General features: G+C 51.4%; 10 protein-coding genes across 10 annotated transcripts; 4 read left to right on the top strand and 6 right to left on the bottom strand.

The window, feature by feature from the left end:
- Positions 1 to 1,671: 1,671 nt before the first annotated feature.
- BJX68DRAFT_276805 (RTA1 domain-containing protein) lies at positions 1,672 to 2,963 on the bottom strand. Its single transcript, XM_071048187.1, has 3 exons — positions 2,776 to 2,963; positions 2,452 to 2,694; positions 1,672 to 2,364 (listed from the first exon to the last, which is right to left on the bottom strand). The coding sequence occupies exons 1-3, from the start codon at positions 2,939 to 2,941 to the stop codon at positions 1,856 to 1,858; spliced, it is 918 nt and encodes a 305-aa protein (XP_070904456.1). The 5' UTR covers positions 2,942 to 2,963; the 3' UTR covers positions 1,672 to 1,855.
- A 2,982-nt stretch (positions 2,964 to 5,945) lies between these two features.
- On the top strand, positions 5,946 to 6,958 carry BJX68DRAFT_116391 (copper fist DNA-binding domain-containing protein). The gene is made up of 3 exons (XM_071036017.1): positions 5,946 to 6,099; positions 6,147 to 6,307; positions 6,366 to 6,958. The coding sequence occupies exons 1-3, from the start codon at positions 6,065 to 6,067 to the stop codon at positions 6,839 to 6,841; spliced, it is 672 nt and encodes a 223-aa protein (XP_070904455.1). The 5' UTR covers positions 5,946 to 6,064; the 3' UTR covers positions 6,842 to 6,958.
- Positions 6,958 to 7,962, bottom strand: BJX68DRAFT_116386 (DJ-1/PfpI family protein). The gene has a single exon (XM_071036016.1). It carries the CDS (start codon positions 7,786 to 7,788, stop codon positions 7,075 to 7,077), a length of 714 nt encoding a protein of 237 aa, XP_070904454.1. The 5' UTR covers positions 7,789 to 7,962; the 3' UTR covers positions 6,958 to 7,074.
- Positions 7,963 to 8,582: 620 nt separating this feature from the next.
- Positions 8,583 to 9,457, bottom strand: crmD (putative copper transporter crmD; the record flags this gene model as incomplete). The annotated part of the gene is made up of 2 exons (XM_071044323.1): positions 8,583 to 8,712; positions 8,793 to 9,457. 2 exons carry the CDS (start codon positions 9,455 to 9,457, stop codon positions 8,583 to 8,585), a joined length of 795 nt encoding a protein of 264 aa, XP_070904453.1.
- Positions 9,458 to 10,332: 875 nt separating this feature from the next.
- On the top strand, positions 10,333 to 12,182 carry BJX68DRAFT_116369 (uncharacterized protein). Its single transcript, XM_071036015.1, has one exon. It carries the CDS (start codon positions 10,510 to 10,512, stop codon positions 12,091 to 12,093), a length of 1,584 nt encoding a protein of 527 aa, XP_070904452.1. The 5' UTR covers positions 10,333 to 10,509; the 3' UTR covers positions 12,094 to 12,182.
- Positions 12,183 to 12,358: 176 nt separating this feature from the next.
- Positions 12,359 to 13,380, top strand: BJX68DRAFT_116354 (GNAT family N-acetyltransferase). Its single transcript, XM_071036014.1, has 2 exons — positions 12,359 to 12,729; positions 12,821 to 13,380. Exons 1-2 carry the CDS (start codon positions 12,539 to 12,541, stop codon positions 13,260 to 13,262), a joined length of 633 nt encoding a protein of 210 aa, XP_070904451.1. The 5' UTR covers positions 12,359 to 12,538; the 3' UTR covers positions 13,263 to 13,380.
- A 567-nt stretch (positions 13,381 to 13,947) lies between these two features.
- Positions 13,948 to 15,477, bottom strand: BJX68DRAFT_252402 (Zn(II)2Cys6 transcription factor; the record flags this gene model as incomplete). Its single annotated transcript, XM_071042561.1, has 2 exons — positions 13,948 to 15,351; positions 15,421 to 15,477. 2 exons carry the CDS (start codon positions 15,475 to 15,477, stop codon positions 13,948 to 13,950), a joined length of 1,461 nt encoding a protein of 486 aa, XP_070904450.1.
- A 375-nt stretch (positions 15,478 to 15,852) lies between these two features.
- On the bottom strand, positions 15,853 to 17,891 carry BJX68DRAFT_116322 (zinc finger CCCH domain-containing protein). The gene is made up of 5 exons (XM_071036013.1): positions 17,497 to 17,891; positions 17,394 to 17,441; positions 17,037 to 17,337; positions 16,703 to 16,983; positions 15,853 to 16,643 (listed from the first exon to the last, which is right to left on the bottom strand). Exons 1-5 carry the CDS (start codon positions 17,692 to 17,694, stop codon positions 15,948 to 15,950), a joined length of 1,524 nt encoding a protein of 507 aa, XP_070904449.1. The 5' UTR covers positions 17,695 to 17,891; the 3' UTR covers positions 15,853 to 15,947.
- A 38-nt stretch (positions 17,892 to 17,929) lies between these two features.
- Positions 17,930 to 19,666, bottom strand: BJX68DRAFT_226377 (uncharacterized protein). The gene has a single exon (XM_071038503.1). The coding sequence runs from the start codon at positions 19,284 to 19,286 to the stop codon at positions 18,090 to 18,092; it is 1,197 nt and encodes a 398-aa protein (XP_070904448.1). The 5' UTR covers positions 19,287 to 19,666; the 3' UTR covers positions 17,930 to 18,089.
- BJX68DRAFT_226376 (alpha/beta hydrolase) lies at positions 19,661 to 21,093 on the top strand. The gene is made up of 2 exons (XM_071038502.1): positions 19,661 to 19,969; positions 20,028 to 21,093. The coding sequence occupies exons 1-2, from the start codon at positions 19,782 to 19,784 to the stop codon at positions 21,037 to 21,039; spliced, it is 1,200 nt and encodes a 399-aa protein (XP_070904447.1). The 5' UTR covers positions 19,661 to 19,781; the 3' UTR covers positions 21,040 to 21,093.
- The last annotated feature ends 525 nt before the right edge of the window (positions 21,094 to 21,618 follow it).

Below are 21,618 nucleotides of genomic sequence, written 5' to 3'. Positions count from 1 at the left end.
GGTGGAGATTTGCCGTACGAAAGCCACGCAGCGGGCCAAAAATAAGTCGAGTCTAGAACGATGAGGCAGAGCTGAGGACCTGGTGCGAGGGAAGATAAAGAGTCGAGACTCAGACACCTGTGGGGATTATAACCCAAACCTCCGAGACTGCATGACCTCATGGGACAGAGAGTGTTCGGTGGTGGATCAATCGCGGGCAATTATAAAGCGCACGATGTTGTGATAGAATTATGATAGGACAATTGCCGGCCGATCAAATGAGCGCCAATGCTCAGGGACAATCCGACAAGACGCTGCGTCGCGTTTCAGACGTCCATCACTTCGAATCTCGAGTCTCGCCCCTCGATGTGTCGACTTTTTTTCTCGAGAGATCCCCAAGCTCTGGGAACCGCCAACCGCTTTTCGTGGAACGCAGAACCATGTGCGCGTTTCTTGTGTTGCGGCGAATTTTCCTTTCTTTTTTTGCGCCCCTGTGGATCCTTTCCCGCGAGGCGCTTCGCCGAGACTCCAATCAAAGCGCTTGCATTGGCATCGGCTGCCGGCGGGCCGGGTCAGTGTTCCCCTCCGGCTGAAATCAGTTTGACAGAGTTGTCAGAGTGACTGCCCGAGCTACAAACAGAGCTATCTCGACTCGGTGGGGAAAAAGAGCCATGACTCGCATTAGCTTGGAAACAGCCATCATGTGCCCTTCAGAGCTTTCTTTCGATCGATCATCAGCACATGGCTGCCCAACTGAGGGTCCAGGGGTTCAGGACCAGAATGGTCTCGACCAGCTTGCGGTTCTCGCGGAAGCCGGATATATATGATCGACGCTCGCAGCGGCCCAAGCTCTTTGTTGATCTTTCGCTCTCCGAGAACATTCTCTGATGAGGGATTTGCTCAACGAGAATCCTCCCTTTCATCTTCTCCGACTCCCACGAGCCAGAACTGTTAGATATCATATTCCACTTTTCTCCGACACGTCCGTGCGAAAGATCGTCGTGGATCGTCTCAGCTGTCAATTCTACTGCCTCAAATTATGATCAATGACACCATTGCTGACATGGAACACGCGGATGGCTTTCGCGCAAACGGACAAAAAGGAATATAGCATGATCGATTAGGAACACACCTACGTCACTGTGACTGAAGCCAAGAGCATCGCCATATTCTATGTAGACATCGCGGAGATACTGTAAGCATCCGACCGAATAGCATTGAAGATCCTGCCTGTTTTCCTAGTGCACAGGAGGAGAGTTGCCAATGGGCACAAAGTTGATCCAGCTGGTCAGAAGAGAACCAGTAAGGTTGTTGAGCAACCGCCAATGCTGAAGCTCCAAGCTTCTTGAAGATGATTTGTGCTTGAATGCATGTGAAAGGCAACCATAGGCGGCTTAGCCGCATAGGCTGCGATCAAGTCGAGTATTACCCCAGTCACCCTGCGACGAGCCGCGGAAATCATTCGTATATGCGTTCTGTTGCATGCTTTTTACGTTCTAGATGCTACGTTAGAAAGAGCCGCATGATCTTCCACCTTGGAACGACCGACGAAGAGCTTATATGGAACTTCGCAGTCAGCCACGAGACACTAAAATGGCTGCCCGGCCGTGGACCCTTGAGTACCCACTGACAAGGTTCATCGACCGTCTACGTACTGAGAAAAATATGGGGCTTCGACTTGGACTTGGCTCAAGGAAATCAAGTCTATGTACGAAGAATCAAGTCTAACCACAGTCAAGATACATTACAGAGAAACATAGGAAACCACACCTCTCGCTCAACATATAATCCAACGCCGATTCAAAGTCAATTCCGCGTTCTTGGCATATCCAAACGCATCCAATATCCAGGCTCATCTGACGAACCCTTGCTCAGCTCATGTCCGACCCTCAGTCGCTGTCACCGACGACCCAAGACTTCCGCTCTCAACATCAGCCCCCTTCCACTGTGCCCCAAGCACCCGACTGGGATGGCAAAAGTTCATAACCACCATGGCGAAGAACATCAACGCCCCATCAAACACATACGGAAACACCTCATGGCTAATCAAATACCCATCGTTCCCCTGGACATACTCGACAAGACGGAAGATCGAACGAATAAGGATGAGGATGCTGGCGATGTACAGCCCCACGATGATGGATTCCCATGACACCCCAAAGAGTCGTCGACGGGTTGTACCCTGCTGTTTCTCGCGGGGGCTGACGACTCCTCCCACGAACGATTCGACCTCAGACGTGGGGGCCTTGCGGATCCGGAAGTGGAAGACGCCACAGGAGACCATGAAGACGGTGAAGAAGACGAGTTGCACGGCTAGACCGCCGATTGTGATTCTTTCGCCGGTCTTGAAGCTGTTGCCGTTGTCGGAGGCCATGAGTCCTCCACCTATTGGAATCATGTGCATCAGTACACGTTCAGAGGCAATGGATTTTCGATCCTAAGATGGCTGGGATGGAGGGTGAGGGAACGAACCAGCAGCCTGCGCAAGGAAAGCAATAACATCGCCCGTGACGAAGATCTTGGTCATCCAGTTCACACGGATCAGACTGAGATGCTCGGCGCCTAGGAATCGGATCAAGCGCCCGAGAACCATGTATATCGACGCAGCGTAGAGAGGGGGTGCGAGGAGGATGAGGAGAGCCTGAAGCGCGAAGACCGGGACGGACTCGGGGTTAGAATGTGCCGGGATGCGGACGAGGTAGCCGACAACTTGGACTAGAAGGTGGGTGCAATTAGCATGGCATGCTTGGGATCATAACCTGGGCTGGATTGTGGTGGAGAGGGTTCGGTTCTTACAGACTCCTCCGACGACGAATGGTATAAAGTACCATGCTCGCGACTTGTAGACCTGGTAGAGGTGGAAAAGGGTTGTGATGAAGAATAACCCGGCGAATAGTCCCGCGGCGGCTTGGGACGGGGTATATCTGAAGAGCTCAAAGTCGATGAGATCGTCTCGAGCCATTGTGATGAGGAATAGTAGTTAGTGGTGCGGTTGTGTAGAGATGAGTTGATGATGATAGTGAGATTGATAGCAAAGCGACATCTACAGAGTATTTATCTTCTTACCAAAACCAGTATTTGAGTTATAGTTGTGGCTATGCAAAATATATGGCTATGTATCTAGATCGCGAATACGCTTATGCGTACGGTGTCAGGATCACGACAGGGGGGAGTAAGGTACATGTGCTGAGTCTAGTCCTACTTGGCACTGTTGAGGCCCTGTTTAACTGGAGCCGTCCTTTCAGATCCTCTCCAGTCGTTCTCTCTTCAGATCTCAAACGCGTGGCGCAGTCTGCGCGTTGTTCAGCCTCAGGCCCACTGCGCATGCGTATGCGTATACGCTACACATTCCGCATGCCAAGATGCATTTTGCAGGAAGCTTGGGTAAATATTTGGTGAAGGCCTCTATATTATACGTACGAGGTACGCTCTTCTCTAGTCGCTGCTTGCTGCCGTTCTCGTCGTTTGGTTTCAAGGCGCTTTTGGTCGATGTGCCAAGGACGCCCTGAACGGTGCTAACGGCGTTGCCTGGACTAAGGCCTGAGCCGAGATCAGAGATACGGTATACGAAGGTGGTCTGAATCGACTTGTGCCGTGGAATATTCTTTCTCGATGGCGTCTTAGGATTCTTCTCCTCGGGTCGACTCAAGCGACGCGCCTGAATCTCGGCCCCAGAAACCGCGGCCTGTCCGGGCGATTCTTCACCGTCAACGCCATTCTGACGGGCCTTGAATGAGCAAGGCGCTTTTGGGGGTTGTTAAACATGGAGTAGGATATCGACCAGGTGGCTTGTGCGCGTTGTGGAACGATCAGTTGCGCCATTTCCCGGCCTTGATGGACGGTATTTCTGGCAAGTATCTTCCTATACCAGTCTCTTGATATCGGCTGTTCCGGCGGCGCTATTATTGCCGTATATAATGCAGGGCTCGAAAAGTGGAAGAATGCTTGGAGCAGAAGCACCTCAGGCCAAACCTTGGATTCAGCTCCTCTGGTTCCTCTTCTTGATCAATGGTCCTTGAAGCGATTCACGACACCAGATCAAGAGTACCTACTTTTGTCAAGCAAGCCTCCATCTGTTCTGCGACATAAGACAGGTACCGGATCAGCTTATAGCACTCTGGTCGCAGAGAGATCCCTCAGGCCATCCTCAGAGCGTCGATTGCCCGGAACACGCGGGATAGTTCTCACGTGGCTCTCTGTTAACATAGCCGACATAGCCTACGGCACGGCGAGCTGGTTCAGTGACATTGCTGGGCAATTGCCATGCATAGCTTGATGAGATAGGTATCTCTTCGATAGAGCATTCAATGCTCCCGGTTTCCAGGACTTTCTCGGTCAACCCGTTCTTCCCAGAGCTGGAGGATGAGTACGACTTGATCCACATCTGGTGCGCTATTACGGAGATTGTCTGCAATAACCCAAGAACCTAGGCTCACCTTTCATAGATTCCACCTCGAACTTGGCGGATATATCCAGCGGAGAGATTTTGGATTCATCCTGCATACCGGGCTGCGGCAATGAATCAGAAGGACCAAACCCGGCGGTGCTCAACAAGTTTTGGAGGCCAGATACTAGACTATTGGTGTATTGCAGTTGCTAGGGAAGATTTCCAGCCGAGAAATTCGGTACACACGTTTCAGGGTCAGCACATGCTGAATCTCGACAAGCATGCAGAGGAGATTACACACTTGGATGAGACATCGGTTGGTAAATTTCTGGGGCCAATAATCAAGACAGCGCAATAAAAGCATAATCAGGGGACGTTGGCGGAATTTTCTTTGGATATGATTGTTGCGAAGAAGGCCGGGTGAAGGCCCTCGTTCACGAAATGTTGAAATCCCCAATGGCCCGCTTTACGATTTGATGAAGTCTGAGCGGTCTCATATATATGTAGTGATCGCCTCTGAGCTTGTGTTATGCGGCAGAAGTCTGCGGCTTATTATCAATAGCCCCAATTACTTGCATTTTCTGGGACATGGGTGACATTATTGTCATCTTTGTTGATGCTCCTCGTCTGGAGTCAAGCATCATCGGATTATGTTTTGCAGTCTGGAGCCACTCTTCTGGCTTACCATGACCCTTGTTAGTAATAGTAGTTTTTGTTCAGACCGGTTTCCTGTCTCCCGCACATCGGATCCTTCCGGACTGACGGGCTCTTTCCTCGACTGGACATGCCGCTTGGGAGTCCAGTCCAACATATGGAGACACAACTTCCTTCTTCACACTTCCTCTCAAGAAATAAAAGACGAGGATGGACATTGTTGTTGTCATGCAAAGGTTTGAAGTGATAAAAGTCAACAACGCTATGCTTAGTGTGCGCAGATTTGAGCACATTTCTTTTCTACAGCAGCCAATGGCAACTGCAGAGAAGCTGCACGGCTTTTACAGCCAACAGCCAAGTTCAGATTGTCGAATCTTCACCACACGCCGTGGACAGCCCTCGAGGAATCCTATCGACATGGTTCTAGGTTTTCCTTTTTTCTCCACAAGACCGGGGACCCCCGATCTGCCTGTATTGTGAGGGACACTGCGTCCATTTGAGCTGGAATCTGAAACCAAGCTGTGACGATGCATAACCACTCGTCAGAATCGGTCCGCTTGTTACTCTCGATGACTGTGGGGAGCAGTAGCCGAGGAGTAGGCTAGCACCTATGCCTCGGAGAATGCACCACTAAACCCATCGCTGCTCTAATGTCGTGATTTAAGCGTCCTTTGCTTGCCGGATCTCGTTATCCCCATCTCCTCTGGCAGCACAAGTGGCGAACTGGCACATCTACAACGCGAAAGAAGCGGTCCGAGATGGCGGCGAACCAGCGACGACTTGGCCTTCCACCTGCGATCCCTGAATACGAATCATGGGCGAGAGTCTGTGGAATGGAAAGACGGCCGATGCTCGTTCTCGCTAATTGGTCACTACCTGCAAGGTCACCCCATGCCCCCATGCCTTGGCCGCTATATTTGCAACCCCGCCAGCGCCTCAAATCTTGCTTTTAGTCGTTCTTCCTCCTGCTCTGTCTTTCCAGAGGCATTAGAGTGTTCTACACTGAGTCGCACCCTCGCAGAAACCCTCGAAGATAATTAAAACATGCCCTTCGACGAGGAGGGCAACAAGTGGTCGTGGTAAGCATGAGACCAGAATCTTGGAATTCACTTTTTAACTCCAAAAGTGACCCATGCCTTCGTGGGCATCGTTCATCCAAATGCCAGCACTTTGACAGATTGATGGCAAAAGTTCCCAAATCAGGGCGGCCTTCAAAAAGGTGCCCACATGCCAAACGGAACTGTGGCTGTCGAAAGTCGTACGCTGTCATGGCTCGTTTATCTTATGGTATTGCATAGTACTCCTCCTTTATTTTTTTTTTGCTAATCACTGCGTTGTCCATCAGAACCGAAATCTCTTTGTCAACCAGTCTACTACGTCTCGCACAATTCGGAAGAACCGTATACGCCCGAGCGTTACTCACCAAAGCCCCTCGATGCCTGGCACCATATGATTGAAAGCAACTTTTATCCACGACCTCCTCATATTCCTGACGTTTTCGAGATCATGTCTCCAGTCCCGAAATCCGCGGCTGATTGCCAACCGCCCTCATATTCTCCTGCTCCCCTAGACGACCCTGTATGCTCGAACTCCCACGCACACGCACTACCAACTGGTCTTGGGATCGACATGCTGTCAGTGATGTCCAATATACACAATGATAATACCTATTTTTTTCAAGAATCCCAGCCATTGGGTGATCCGCACGGCGTATTTGAGGTGGGGCATGACATGAACCATTCAGGGCGGAGCGAGACGAATTACCATCATATGACACCAAACTTCCCTGACTGGCCTTCGGATTCTGCAAGAGCACCTTGATTTCTTCAATATTCATTGAGTTTACTGCTCTTGTGCAGACCCGTCAGTGCAGTATGTCCTCTGCGCATAATACGACAGGGTTTTGGGGAGTATACGAGAAATATTTGACGCAATCTTGATACTCAATCAGCCAGACAAAGTACAGCCTGCTGTACATAATTGGCCACACAACCTCCGACGAAAGTCGTGCTATTGATCTAGTAAAAGGGAACAATAGCTTCACCAGTGGATGCTCAAGCGCTAGGCACTCCCCAGATCTCCGAGAATGGATCCCAGTCCGGATCCGTGTGTCTCTCGTACTCCATGATATTCGCAATCTCAGTCGCATTGTCTTCCCCGTATAGGTGCTCAATGAACGCCATTGTCGCGTCAATACCCGCAGAGACGCCCGAAGAAGTCCAGATATTGCCATCAACGACCCATCGCGCCTTTGGCACCCACTCTACGTTTGGCCCATACAGCGTCATACTGCTCCAGCTTGCCTTGTTTGTGGTCGCGCGGCGGCCATCCAGGACACCAGATTTTGCAACAAGTGCAGAGCCCGTGCAGATTGTGAGGAGATATTGGACCTTCGGATACGTCTCTGCGATCCAACCAATGGTGTCGTTCAGGAACGGGGATCGAGTTCCGATCCCGCCAGGGACCATGAGGACCTCAATGTCAGGTGCGTTCGCGAGAGTGTGAGTTGGGTAGACTGTAGGGAAGAAGGAAGAGTTGAAGCTGTTCATGGACGGCATCAATGGCTCCGTTGTAACCGGGTCGAGGGTCTCGGCCAGCATGTAAAGGTCAATCTTCGTGCGCCTGGCTAGAACTGCGAGAGCCTCGAGGGGGCCGAAGACGTCGAGCAGCTCGTAACCACGGAAGAGCAGCATTCCGTATGTTTTTGGAAGCGGTGCAGCCTGCCCGGGTGCTGGGGTTGGTGTTGGCGAGGATGTTAGCTCTGACATTCATTAGAAATTTCTTGCAGGTAGTAGGTAGTCTTGTGATTCACCTGCTGCGACAAGAGAAGCACCAGATAGGAACAAGAGCCTGCTGAGGGCGCGATTGGTAGAGAACCTCATTCTGAGAGCCAGGTATGCTAATCTTACTCGCGCGAGGGAAAAGCAAAAAAATAGATATGGACACCTTTGACCTCTTTATATCCTACCAACGATAAGAGGGACCAAGGAATGCCAACAACTGTCCTGCAACCCATCTTTCCTGCCCTGTCCTCCGGTTTCTGTACTTGCGACGCCCGAAAGCTTGGACCCTCCTCACCGATTGAAGTGTGCACATCAGTCTCATTGGCTGCGCTCTTCCTCATTCTGCCTATTAAAGGGCATTTGCCAAGCGTTCTTGAGCAAATTTGCGGCTTATTCTACTTCCCACCCATTGTCCATCTGACACCGGAGATCCCTCCTTGTAGCTTTGCTACCTTCTTGAGAGTCTAACTGTTTCGTATCCGGCGACGAGACATTTACTTGTGCCAGAAAAGGGTACCAGCCTGGCCATTTGACAGCGTCTATAGCTGAGACGTGCCAAGTATCCAGTACTTACATTCTGAAAAACGTTTCATGCAAGGCGAGTCCCCATGGTCCGGTCGTTTCGGATGGACCCGATTACCGCAACGGAGATTGCTCTTCAAAAGTTTGGATCAGTGAGCATGAGTCGTACCTATGAACTAAAGGGAATGCCTGCAATCTGACTGCGCTGAACGAGTGAAAATGAACGGCGAAAATCCTTAATATGCTAGATAAACATATTAATCATGGCACGCTCCATCCTCCCACGCCGAATGCCGCATAAACCGGCCTAGCACCAGTTCCCCGAATACAATGCCCGCGAGGACAGCAATAAAAACACCAACGTTGAAGGTCATTACCGCCAGCATCCTGCTCCCCACCATCACTCATTAGCTCTCCAACCACGAACGCACTGCTACCCCAGAGTAAACGGGCAAAGGGAAACTCACAGTATGTACCCCATAAACGCCCGCACACCCTCTAGCATAGCGCGCGAGCCATCCTGCCGTGGACTCCAGGGGGCGCTCTCCTTCCACTTCCAGGTTGGGATGACGGAGGGGAAGAAGCCTTGTATCCGACTCCAGGCCGGAATCCGCGTCGTCCTTGCGCCGGATCCAGACTTCTCCTCTTCTTCATTTTCACCTAGAGAAGGCACGTGAAGAGCAAGACGCACCTCCTCCTCGCTATCAATGGCCTCCTCACAGTCTCTATCCTTGTCCCTATCGTTCTCGACCCTCATGTATACGGGCAATGGACTGAGCCGCGCTTTCGGAATCCGCACGCCGAGCCCCCTCCGTCGAGACTTCGGGGGTTCGAGGATGGGTATTGATGTAGAGTATTCGGTAGATCGTGCATCGGCGCTTTCGAGCTGGAACCGGAGCGCGGTGAGGAAGCGGTTAAGGAAGGCGAGGAGGAAGAGGAAGATTAGCGTGGCTGTGTAGGTGAAGGGTGAGGTCGTGGTCCAGGAGGAGAAGAAGAGGGTTATTGTTGTGGATGCTCTGAATGTTGAGGACATGGGCATTTCCATCGTGTTTGTGTTGGAGTCGTGGGCTTCGTGATGGTCGTGATGGCTGAGACTACCCGAGGCTGTGCCTATATCCATGTTCATATCCATGCCGGTTCTGCGTGTGACAATGCAAGCAGAGACAATGTTCTTTTGCAAGGATTTCCTCTGTTTTGCTTCTGCTCCCAAAACAGAAGGGAATAGACCGAGCTTACAAGATTATAGATTATAAGGCAAGAATTGTGCTCAATCTTGCGCAACTAAACTGGACAGGTTATAGCCGCATATATCTATCATATGACACTGCTTTCAGCCTCCAGGTTAGACAACTAAGCTTGGACCCTTTTTAGTCTGTCCTCTCCCCATACAAGACAGGTAAATAGTTCTAATTAGCGCAAATATGCTCGTGCTGCTGCAGGGAACGCGCAGAGCCTTGCGTGGTCAGATCGGTGGAGCAGTGGTTCCCAACAGGGCCTAGATAGGAAACAACTTGCCAGGGCAAGTAACACACAAGGGCCTCCCAAGGTCACAACAATTACTCACCCTTTAGAAGCAGTGTCCCAGCCAACCACCTTCACCATGACTGTACACATCCCACTATCTGCCGCCGTCCATTTCTGAATTGCTAGTCAATATGAGTTCGAGGCATATTGCAAGCCTGCCTTTCTTCTCCTTTAACATCCTTCTTGCCCGCCACAGCGGCCAATTACACGTACAGAGACGGTATGTGAGCCATCATCCAAGAGGTTCGCATGACTCTGACCGGTCGGAAACTAACCCGTGCGTTTTGAAGAATTCCATTCTTTAGCCTCAGCTTCGCCAGAATCTCGATGACCCATACACTCCGAGTACCGGGCAGACGCGATAGGTGGGAGAAAGTGCAAAAGTCATGACAATTGAGGAACAAGCAGCGAAGCTTCGGGATGAGCGATAAGGATGGCACATCTTAATGTCGACGGGAATGTTCCTGGAATCGATGCATACAGGGCTCTATCTGGTTTGCATGCCCTCTCAATGGGCCTAGATCCCAGCCTCATTGCGCCCACTTGACTACGTACGGGTTGGAGTTCGGGTCACGGCTCCACCCACCACGACTCGACAGTCGAGCCCACCAGGACCAACCGCAGCTCAGCCTCTCAGGAAAAACGGGAAAATCTGCAGCAATGTGCGCCAATATCAATACCCTGAGTTTAGAACTTTTGGATCTAATCATCACACATCTCATCGAGATACCCCCAACATATTCCGACATTTCAAATGCATCCCTGCCGCCGCCGCAGAACCTCGCGCGATACGCGACAATCTCGCGATCGTGGCAGCACGCGATCGAGCGGCACACGTTTGCCGCAATACGCACATTTTGCGGCGACCTTCCTACCATGAGGCAGGTATTCAATCAGTCCCCATGGCGCAAGCGGTACCTGCGAGCGCTCTTCTACTCCATCGATCTGCCGCTATACAGTGACGATCGTAGGTTCTGCTTTGAGCGCCGACGCGAGCACCAGGCAAATCTCGTTGCGTTTCGAGACGGTGTAAGGCAGCTATGGGCGGAGCTTGCTTCATGGGAGGAGGATTTGTCTTTGGGGATCCGACTTGTCCTTGCGGCCGAGGCGCCGATGAATCGGGGTCGGGAGGGGGATGACTTACCGACTGCGGTTGGTATTGGCGACAGGCGCTGGGCATTCCCGGAGCATAGTCTGACGCTCTGGGATGATAGCGGTGAAGTATCCTTTCTTCCTGGTCTGTGTCGTGTTACGACCCTGGAAATTGCAAAGTCAGGAAGGCGCATCTACCCCACTGCTATCAGCCAGATGATCTCTTCGTTGTCGAATCTTCGAAAGCTCGAGGTTGCAATCTTCCCTGTGCAACCAAAAAATAAAGATATCCGGGCCGAGATGCGAAATGACCTCGCACACGTACTAGAGAGTCCCATGTTGCACAGCCTGGAAGTACTCCGTGTCCAGATGGAGGAGGCAACACCGTACAATCACAACTTCCGCACCGCATTCGAGGAAGATCCCGTGTATCCCAACGGAGACCATCTCTGCCGCGCCGTGTGCAAGCTCGCGCAAAGAAGGCTTCGCGAGCTCTACTTGGTCGGACCGTGTCTGATATCACCCGCTATCTGGGGACTTTGCCACGACAATCTGGACGCAGACAAGCTGGATCTAACCTTTCCGCACCTCGAGATTGCCAAGATTGAATTTGCTCTCGTCACCTACGACGGTCGCTGGTACTACACCGGCGACGCGACGGAGAACATTGGAGACGAAGAAGAAGCGAACGCGGTGCGAACGTACTCACAGCAAGAACTCGCCTCAGACTCCGATTCAGACTCGTGCTCCTCATTCAACTCCGAGTACCACGATGAGATAAATGACTACCGCGAGGGCTGTATGAACGGGAACGATCCGTATAACACCTGGCGACGCCATCCAGACCCCAGAACCTTTGAGCCCTTGCAGCGCGGCATGATTCTAGCAGCCATGCAGATGCCCAAATTGCGCACGCTGGAACTCCGGACGAGGGACCCCGGAGAGTTTGACAATGAAGTGTCGTTTCAGTGCCTTGCGCCGGGAGTAGAGGCTGATGATGTCGGATGGGGGACGCAGCCGGAGGAGCAGTTGAGGAAGTGGCGCTGGGCTGTGTGTTTTTCGATGGAGCGGCTATGGGAGGTTTCTGAAGCGATACGGCAGTTAATGTTGCAACATTTGGGGGAGGAAGGGGAGATTGTGTACTTTCCTTGACTTGGTGGAAGTGTTCCCTGTGAACCAGGTACAGTAATAGAAGTCTTTACTCGAAAAGATACTAGTACTCAAAAGATATTAATTCGTGGGTCAAGGTTTGCTTGAATACACATGGTCGAGGAAATCAATCCAGATAAACTAGCGCCGCACCGATATCCAGAAAGAGTCCCCGACGCGGGCGCCGACCCGGGACAAGGTGGCAAGCACTTCTATACGTTCACGCATAGCTACAGACTACTAGCTTGGGGGCTAAAAGATTGACTCACAAAGACTCATTATCTGCCCAAATATAGAGCATATTTAACTCGCCAAGTATGCTCATGCAGCCTCAGGACCCTTACTCACGGGGTGGTATGAGCCTCGAACCTCCTCCAAAGATACTTACAGTACAAGAACCACATCCACTACATTAAAATCCGTTATAATCAACCCACCACAAGCAACCATGAGCACGATATACCCCCCCAATGCGCCCTCCTACCCAACCCAAAAGCCATCCGTCATCGTCCCACATCCCTCAGATCTAGAACCACTGCACACAGAGCGACTTGTTCTCCGACCTCTGCGTATAGACGACGACGAGGATGCCGCGGCGATATTTGATATTCGGCGGAGGCAGGATGTTATTGAGTGGATGTATGGATACTGTTACTTTTCCATTTCCTACTTTCATCCGCGGGGGGTTTATCTTGCGATACTTCTTGGGTTATGGACTGACAATCGATAGGTGGCCTTTCATTCCCGATACAGATATGGATGCTACGAAAACCTGGATGAGAGGAAAGGTCTTCTCGACGCCCGACGGCGCGGGTTCCGTGGGCACTCGCCATTTCTGCTTCACGATTCAACGCAGGGACGACCCGGAGGAGAAGATTTTCGGTGCAGTCAGTGTCAACTCGCTCGATCCCGCCCCGTCGGTGGGATACATGCTTCATCCGGATGCGTGGGGGAAGGGGTACGCGACTGAGGCTGTGAGGGCTGTTGTTGAGGCGTGGTGGAGCTTACCGCGCGCTTGGGAGTTTGCAGACGAGAGGGTTTTTGCGGCGACCAAATGTGCGAATGTGGGCAGTTTGAGGGTCTTGGAGAAGGTTGGCTTCGAGGTCTACGAGTATGTGGAGTATGGGGGGAGGTTGGCTTTCATGTCCATGGCGAAGATGCAATGTTACTAGTGATAATAATAATCAAGCGCATGAATAACAACGCCAAGCAGGAGAGAACAGTCGTCACAACATACAGAACGCTGAATTAAGCAACTGCGCAAATACAGGATGGTCGAGCATCTCCCAGGACTTGTCGATTATTCGAACGCGATACTCTCGCGTTTCTCGGATTAACCATGCCAAGACTTTGTCTTTGAGAGTCCGGTAAGCATTTCCTGAAGATGTTTTGCCAGAGGCTGGTGCAGTACCTGACAGCATTAATGGAAATGTAGATCATTCATTTCCGAGGCTTGTGTATGATGTCGTAATTTGCATGGAAATGTTCAGGCTGCTGGGTGAGAACGGCAAGGAGCTTAAAAGATGGAGAAAGGTGGGCCAAAAGTGGGAGAGATATCATCTAAATATGCAGGAGCGATGTAGGGTCAACACGTCTGCAGTCACTACTAAAGTGAAGCTAATAATGAAGTCAAAAGTGACACATACTCTAGAGTTACATTCACACGCCGAGTCAGTCTTGTTGATGACCGACTACTCGGCAGCTGGGTAAGAGCTTTTCTCTCCTTACCACAGGGTTTGCGGACACGAAATTTTACATACAGGATAGTTCTCCAGGAAGCTGCTTGTGAATGTTGAGATTGACTACCGAACCCAGCTGAAAATGCGCGCTAATGCCAACAGAAAAGAGAAAGATGCACTAGTAGGTCTGAGGAGTCACTCTCGGCCTCACACCAAGCAACCCCATGGACATCATCATGCGATCCATCCAGCCAGCCGTCTCCCTCGTCATATAAAACAAGCCCAAACCGTAATCCGGATCAAAATCCAGCTGCCAAGCCGCACTGTGCGAACCCAGATCAGACCAGGGGTTGACGATAAAAGACCGCGGGCTTCCCGACGCTGAGGAGGATGACAGACAATCGCCAGAGTTATCTTCATAGAGAAGCAAATGCGCCCGCACTAGACCAATAAGATGGTCTAGGAGCGCGATAGCCAACCGAATCCCATTCATAGCCGACTGGGCAAAAGCGCCGATGAAGTTGAACGCTATTGGGCCGATGAAATCCTCCCATGATGTATCAATAACTGGCGTGCCTTGGCGTGAAAGGGCAACCTCTAGCTGCTGTTGGATTATGCTGAGCGTATCCCTACTCTGCGTCATTCTGCGTAAGAGCTCTAGTGGAGGAATCGATGTGGATGGGGCGGTATCGAGCGGCGCTTCTAGGAGCATTCTGGTTTCCATAAGCCACCTCGGACAGCAGCTGACTTCGATGAAAGCACGGTCGACAAGTATGCCGAGCTTGCTGCCCCTGGAGCTTTTGGTTTCTGATTCGACCACTTCGCGTAGGAAGGTCTGCCATTCGGGTTTATCCAGGAAGCATCTCCCACCGCGGATAAAGGCCTCGGACACCAGGATCGACCGACAGGATTTGAGCAGAGTCGTTCCAAATCCCGTCCTATGGGCTTCCGGGCCACGAAGTTGAATGATTGTAGCCAAGCCCTGCGCATGAGCGAGCCAAGAGAGTGGGCTGATGCCATCTCGCATTTCATAAATGTTCAGCAATATAGCTGCAGCCAGAGTCTCGGCACCACGCTGATACCGAGGATGAGAGACGAGATCCGAGAGAAATTTCAGGGATTGGCTGTACATGTGTCTGCTACTGGTGATCTTTTCGGGGTCATGATACGTCAGTCCCATATGCAACGTCGCAATCGAGCGGAACGCCCAGGTGAGAGCTTGTGGTGCATCAAGGACTGGTTGGCGCGCGTAATCTATCCAATTTACGTCCACCCTTCCTCCGCAGGATGCAAACTGGGCAGGGAAGCTGGCCAGCAGGAAGCTGCAGAAGATCTCCTTGCCCTGCAGATCAAACGCCCGAACCACCAGATTCGGCTCCACGCGCTCATCAATCGTGCCATTCGATGACGCTACCGGGGCAGAACGCAGCTGGGTCGGTCGCGCGTGGCGTGTGGATCGAGCTCGAGGCTTATTTTCGATCAGTCCAGAGGTCTGGTTACAGAACTTCCATCGCTTCTCGAAGCCGGGGCATTTCATGAGGCGTCTTGAGCACTGAAGGCATTCTGGATGGGTAAGATCACACTACCATGAAAGGATGCTTGTTAGGATCAGACAATTATACCGTCATATCTCAAGGACAGGTGGACCAACCTTGACGCGCCGTTGAAGACACGTCTGGCAGCCCTTGCTGCGCGGAACTCCAACCATGACTGTGGATGTCAGAAAATAATTTTGGGGTCAGAGAAGTGGGAGGGGCCACTACTAAATGGGGAAGCATGCTGAGAATACGAGAATGTGGACTGGCTAACCAGATTTGACTGTGGCGGGCCTGGAATACGAGGAGGGGTTGGATATGGCTTCATCTTGGCGCGATCAGCGAACCATATCGCAAGCCAAGGTTGAACAACATCTGGGAAACCAAGATTCTGCGAATCGCACTGGAATAGGTCAATTTGAACAAGCTGCTACGCAATTTAGAACTTCATAGACGTCGACACATTTATAAGAGGATACGTAGGTTGTTAAAAATATTTCCCGGCCCCATAAGAGCCCGTTTTGTCCAACACCGGTTTGCGCGCCGGTCTTTCTCATTCCTCAATCTCGATTCCTTGCGTATCCCAGCAATATATCGATACGCGGCTTGCCCTCCGCAGAGGTGGCCAGTTTATGTTTCTTCTTCATAGTCGCATATTGCTCAATGTGTGGTTAAATGAAGGCTCAAGGGGAGATCCATTCGAATCACCCCAGCCGGTAGTAGTCCAGGCGCCAGAGTCGTTGTCAACCGAATCCGGACTCGCTGAAGAGTCTGCGGACGTCGACCTTTCAAAGGGCGTTTCCCACTGAGATACAGTGAGATCCAGTGTGTGACCGCGCCAGCCAAACCTACAGGGTTTACTACCCCGGCATCCACCTTTTTGGCAGTGGTGGCCAACATAGCAGTTCAAAGCGCGACACTTGGTGCCTTTTGAGCACACGTGTTGGCGGAGTATATGTTTCATGACGTTAAGTGAGTCGGAGCCCACGGGACTATGGTCAAACTCGCAGATTTCATTGCCACAACTGCCACCGAGATGATAATTGTTGCATAACTTACGTACTTTCGAACGCTGAACGTATGCTTCCCACACTTCCGGAGAAGGCGGCGGTACGTATGTGTCGATACGCTCTCCGTTTTTGTTCACCGGTATAAAGTCCAGCGACTTGACAGTCATATACGGAAGGTTCTTGGAGTAGAATTCTGATTCGCGCGCAGTGGTATGGTTCTTATCTTGCGAGGAGATCGAGAGCCGGGTGGAATATTCGGGTGATTTCGACAGCTGCTGACCGGGCGATATGTGTATCTTCTTACATGAGCTACCGTATCGGCATGTGCCCTAGGACAAAATCAAAAGTCAGCCAATGCTTTCGGGAATGAGAGAAACAAATGATTTACCTTTTGATAGTACGTGCAGAGCTTAGGAGCAGTTGGAATTGAGATGGTTGGCGACGGTGCACGGTTTCCGGTTGACTGAGTTGACATAAAAACAGTAGGAAGCTCCCTCACGGGAAGATCGAGCCTCTCAAACTCAGGATGGAAAGAAGCAGCTTTGACAAGGGTTATTCGATCGGTCTTCCCGCGGTATGGTGTGATCAACGAGAGATATCCAGTATCATGGCAACCAGCAAAGAATATATGCTTGCACTGATTGTTATCTGCGAACAAGCGGAACATTTCTGCCAGTAGTGAGTTATACACATCCGCCGTCTAAGCTTACAGCAGGCCATACCCCTAATTTTGTAATCCGCTCCCTCCTTCTTATCTCCGGCATCAACATAGTCGAACAGGTCTTGTGCGCGTGTAAAGCTGGAAGCAAACGTTGACAAGGAGCGCGCCTCATGTCCCACTAGTCCGGACCTTGCCATAGACTTCGACAAGCCCAAAATATTGGAGTATATACGCACCATGATTCGACATTGGTCTGCTTCGATTCCGAGTCGTTCGTGTGCAAGCTCCCTAATAGAATCATTCAGTACCCGAGCGGCTTTAACGCCACCTTCGGCTCCAGCCTTGATCAAATATTCCTTGAACTATACAAGATTAGTAGTTATGGTCTTGGATTCACGCGCAGGAACGCTCAGCTTACAAGATAGCCATCACCATCGACTAGGACGAGGATAAATGGATTTCGCTCCTGAACAGAACATATAAGCCTAGTGCTGTGATAAATGTAATAAATGCAGGCACACCTGGGCTCTGGCAAGCTTCTTGTATCGCTCACGTCCTTCCTTTTCTTCCTCATAGTCACTTTTGAGTCGGTTATAGCTCTCCAACAAAAAGTGAAATTGGTCGAGTAGCCTATGAAGCTCTTGATGATGGCGCTGATTATCGTCGGCAACTGTCTTCAAGCTGCTATTGAGCGCCTGAAGCTCGCTGTCTCCGAGCATTCTCGCCGGCCTGGACTGGGGTCTGGCTACGGCTGGCCAAGCTGACTGCGAGTAGCGACGAGGAGGACCGGTGAACCGCAAGCCGTCCGTGTGCTGGCAGCCGGTTCAGACGAAGCCACAGTCATGCAACTTTGTTGGCCAAGAAAAAGGTAATAGATTCCACTCAGACCATAGAACGCTAGTATTACAGCGAAGCCTACAAAGATAAAGCGAGAGCTTATCCTGAACTTCTGAGCCCAGAAATTTCTGCGGGGTACAGTAAGCGGAAGATCTACCAAACTGGCAAGCGGTCAGTCTCTTTGTTTGTGCTCTTTTCCCCAACAAGGATTTTTTGCAGTGTTTGCAACTGCAATCTTCTGGAGAAAATAAACAATCATCCTCCACCTCCTAAGCTCCTACGCCACCTTCTTGCCCACCGGTGCTGTCCTTTTTAATCCGCCCAGCTCGTTGATCACTAACTCATCACGTTCCCACATCAACTCGACAGCAGCCCCAACCGGCCCAGCCAAGATCGACAGGGCAACAACCTTGACAAACAGCCCGACGCATCCGGCGCGACCGTATACGACACGGTGAGCCGTCTGGTACAAGCTGACGGTCCAGATCAAAATGCCCACAGAACCAATGATATAATCCCAGCGCAGGAAAGCGTGCACCCCCGCTCCAACGTCCTCTACCAGAGTCGGTGTCTCCCACGGTTTCGGAATGTCGAATACAGCCAGCGGATGGAGAGCCTCCAAATACTCCTCTTTGAACAACTGCGGTGCCGCAACAGTCGCGAGAGGGATAATCCACGAGGTAATGTGGCTTATGGTGGTGAGAGCGAAGGCAAAGGCGTAAACCCATCGAAAGGACCGCAGAGTCGCGCGTCCGCCTTCGACGGTGTGGTCGTTACTGGTGAACGGGGAGAACAGGACGTGGACAGTGGTCAGCAGGATGGAGACATATGCAGGCCACGGTTGCCAAAGAGCGATGATAAGCTGCTTGAGGTCTGTGTCAACCTGCTCGGAGACGGGAAGAAGCAATAACCCTGTCGGGAGCATGAAACCAACGGCAAACACGAATGGGAGCGCGTTCAGAACTGCCCGAGGAACCCGAATGTTCTCTGCATTTGGTTTCACAGCAGTAACAGACGTGAACAATTGGATCGCACAGTAGAGCGGGGCCGCAAATGCGAATGTCATCACCTGCGCGAGAAGACCAATGACCATGGGGAAGGCGACAGTCGTCCAGGCGTTTCCCCTCCTCCATGCCTCCAAGCTCACTAGAACCCAGGCAGAGCCAAAGGTTCCTGAGAACGCGATCGAGTGCACCAGCAAAGAAAGATTGCTGCCGTCCGTAGTCGGCCAGAAGAAGACAGTCAAGACAGCAAGTAGCTCATCGAAAGGCGCAATTCCCGTGTAAACTGTGCGCAAGGACGCATCGCTTGCTGGGAGCTTTTTTGCCTCGATAGATTCGAGGACGAGCTTGTTCGCGCCATTAATTTCGAAGAAATGGAAAATGGCGTAGAAGACGAACAAGCTAAGCAGTGGAAGGAAGAATTTGGCGCCCATGGTTTCTGACACTGCTGAAAGAAGTCCTCGCTCAGGCATGCCGACCAGCCCATTATATACCTTGGGATCGACGGAATGTAGCGGAAATGGTTCGACTGAGAGAAGATGACCACTCCGCCTAAACCTGATCCGGAATCACTTGCGATCCGCCGACAATGGCTGAATCGACCCTTCGCGCCTTCATTGGCGGATGCGTCTCAGTCGTTTCCATCTGTACCTCTCCACTCTTGATCGATCCTCGACAGAAAATCGGAGAACCGAGGTTGACAGGAAGCTGTCCCCAAGTTCACATGGTTCGACGAATGTCCTCCATGTGCAACAGAACGACTCAATATTTCGCTCTGAAGCTGAGCTGCACGGTAGTTATCGCAAACATTGTTGATGCAGATTTTTGTAGAATATCGAAGGGATGATTCGGATAAATTCATCGACAGCGGCTATTAGCCTCAATTCATTTGGAGGCGCCTTATAAAAGCTTCGGCCCCCAATTCGTGCAGACATGGCGCTGCCTCCCCAGGATCTTCCTCAAAATCAATGGAGTCGATTCTCGAGCCAAATCCAAGCCCACCTGTCACGATATCTGATATTGTCCAGACAGGGCTCACCCTCTGTTTTCGACTGCCATGGGTAGTAAGCACCACGCTGCTCCGGCGATGGTGGCCGTGGAACACATATAAGCCTCCACCATTGCGCGAGCATATTTTCCGACATACAATGACATGGTATGAATTCTAACGCGAGAGTCTGCGATACACAAACTAAACAGTTTCTGGAAGGCAGCTTGGGAAATCATGTCCCGCTTTCAGTCTGGCAATGGTACACGGCATCCGATACCAGCGGCACTAATCTCAAAACCTCAATCCGTTATGGCCACATACCACACATTTTTGAGCCTGTACGGACATCCGAGTTTTATGGATACTGGATTTGTCGGGGACTGTCTACTGAACCTGTCGAACCTCGCGATGCCGATCTTGTACTCCTGCACGCTCATGGCGGTGGCTATGTCTCAGGTCATCCAAGCGTCGGTGCGCCCGAACATGTGTTCCTCGCCGAGGTTCTCCAACGGCACAACGTGATTGCCGCTATATTCTCGTTGGACTATACTCTGGCACCCAAGGCCACGTTCCCAAAACAGCGCGATGAAGCTATAGCGGCGTACGACTGGCTCCGTCGTGACTTGTCTGTTGACTCGTCCAAGATCGTGGTGATTGGTGACTCGGCAGGCGGGCATGTCATCATGTCTCTTCTTGTGGGAATGAACGAGCGACGCGGCACAAAACCAGACACTGACGCCGATAGAGATGACCTCCGTCCGGCGGCTGCTGTGCTGGTAAGTCCATGGATGAATCTACACACATCACACCCACGCGCCTTGGACCTCCACTGGGAGGAACGACTGTTCAAGAGATCTCTTGATGCATACTGCCAGTGGATTCTGTGCGACGCCACGTCCGATATTGATCTCGTCTACGGAAACTTCGCACTGGGCCGTGAAGCACGCGGGTCATGGGCGGATATTCTGCCGAATCGCACTGTGATCACTGCCGGCGCTGAAGAGTACGTCTTTCTCTATGACATTGAAGATATGGTGCTGCAGGCGAAGAAAGATGGAGCGGAAATCGAGCTTGATGTAGCTGAGGGTATGAATCATACGTGGCAGTGTGCAGAGGCGTTCGGACAGCAGGCTCGATTGCTAGCGTTGCCTTTCGACGAGGAGCTGCCCGCGGATCTCATGGGAGGATATCGAGCGATAGCCATGGCAATATTGAAGATCACGAGTCATGCATAGAGAAGCCAAGCCAGCATCGGAGCAGGCTTTTTCAAAATAATCACATCGTTTATATTTCTACTATGAAAACTTGGTCAATCGTTGCCCAAGAGCCACACCCTTTGCAGCTCTTCCGATTTATCTGTCCCACTCCATTCCTCAACCCCACCCGGTTTGCAGTGTGCAAGCAAGATTCGCTGGATTTATCCTAATAGCCGCCGGCCCCGAACGGCCGGTCGATGTCTCACTACCGAGTACTCCGAACACATCACCCGAGATATCGCCGATGTTGTCTTTGACCGTCTCATTGACTTCGCATTGCGACTGTCAAGTTATTCATAACGTCGTAGTCGCCATAGCAGTTTCGGTATCCGCGCCTAACCTGTTCTAATCAAGATTCAGACTATGCTTGAGATTACTAACACGTATAGGCAATGCTCTGAACAAGTTAATTACTCGTCGGCGCGACCTATGTCCAGCTGCAGCGCAAAAGCTGTACCTATCTATGATAGAACGGGAAAGAGCCCTGAAGAAGGTCTAGGTCGCTCCTTCCCTGGGTGTCAAGTTGCATCGCAAGGAAGGCGCAACCGTCCTGTTTCC

The sequence above is a fragment of the Aspergillus pseudodeflectus genome (assembly GCF_044049435.1).
Source record: "Aspergillus pseudodeflectus strain CBS 756.74 chromosome Unknown BJX68scaffold_3, whole genome shotgun sequence".
Taxonomy (NCBI): Eukaryota; Fungi; Ascomycota; class Eurotiomycetes; order Eurotiales; family Aspergillaceae; genus Aspergillus; species Aspergillus pseudodeflectus.
This window is presented reverse-complemented; position numbering and strand designations above follow the sequence as displayed.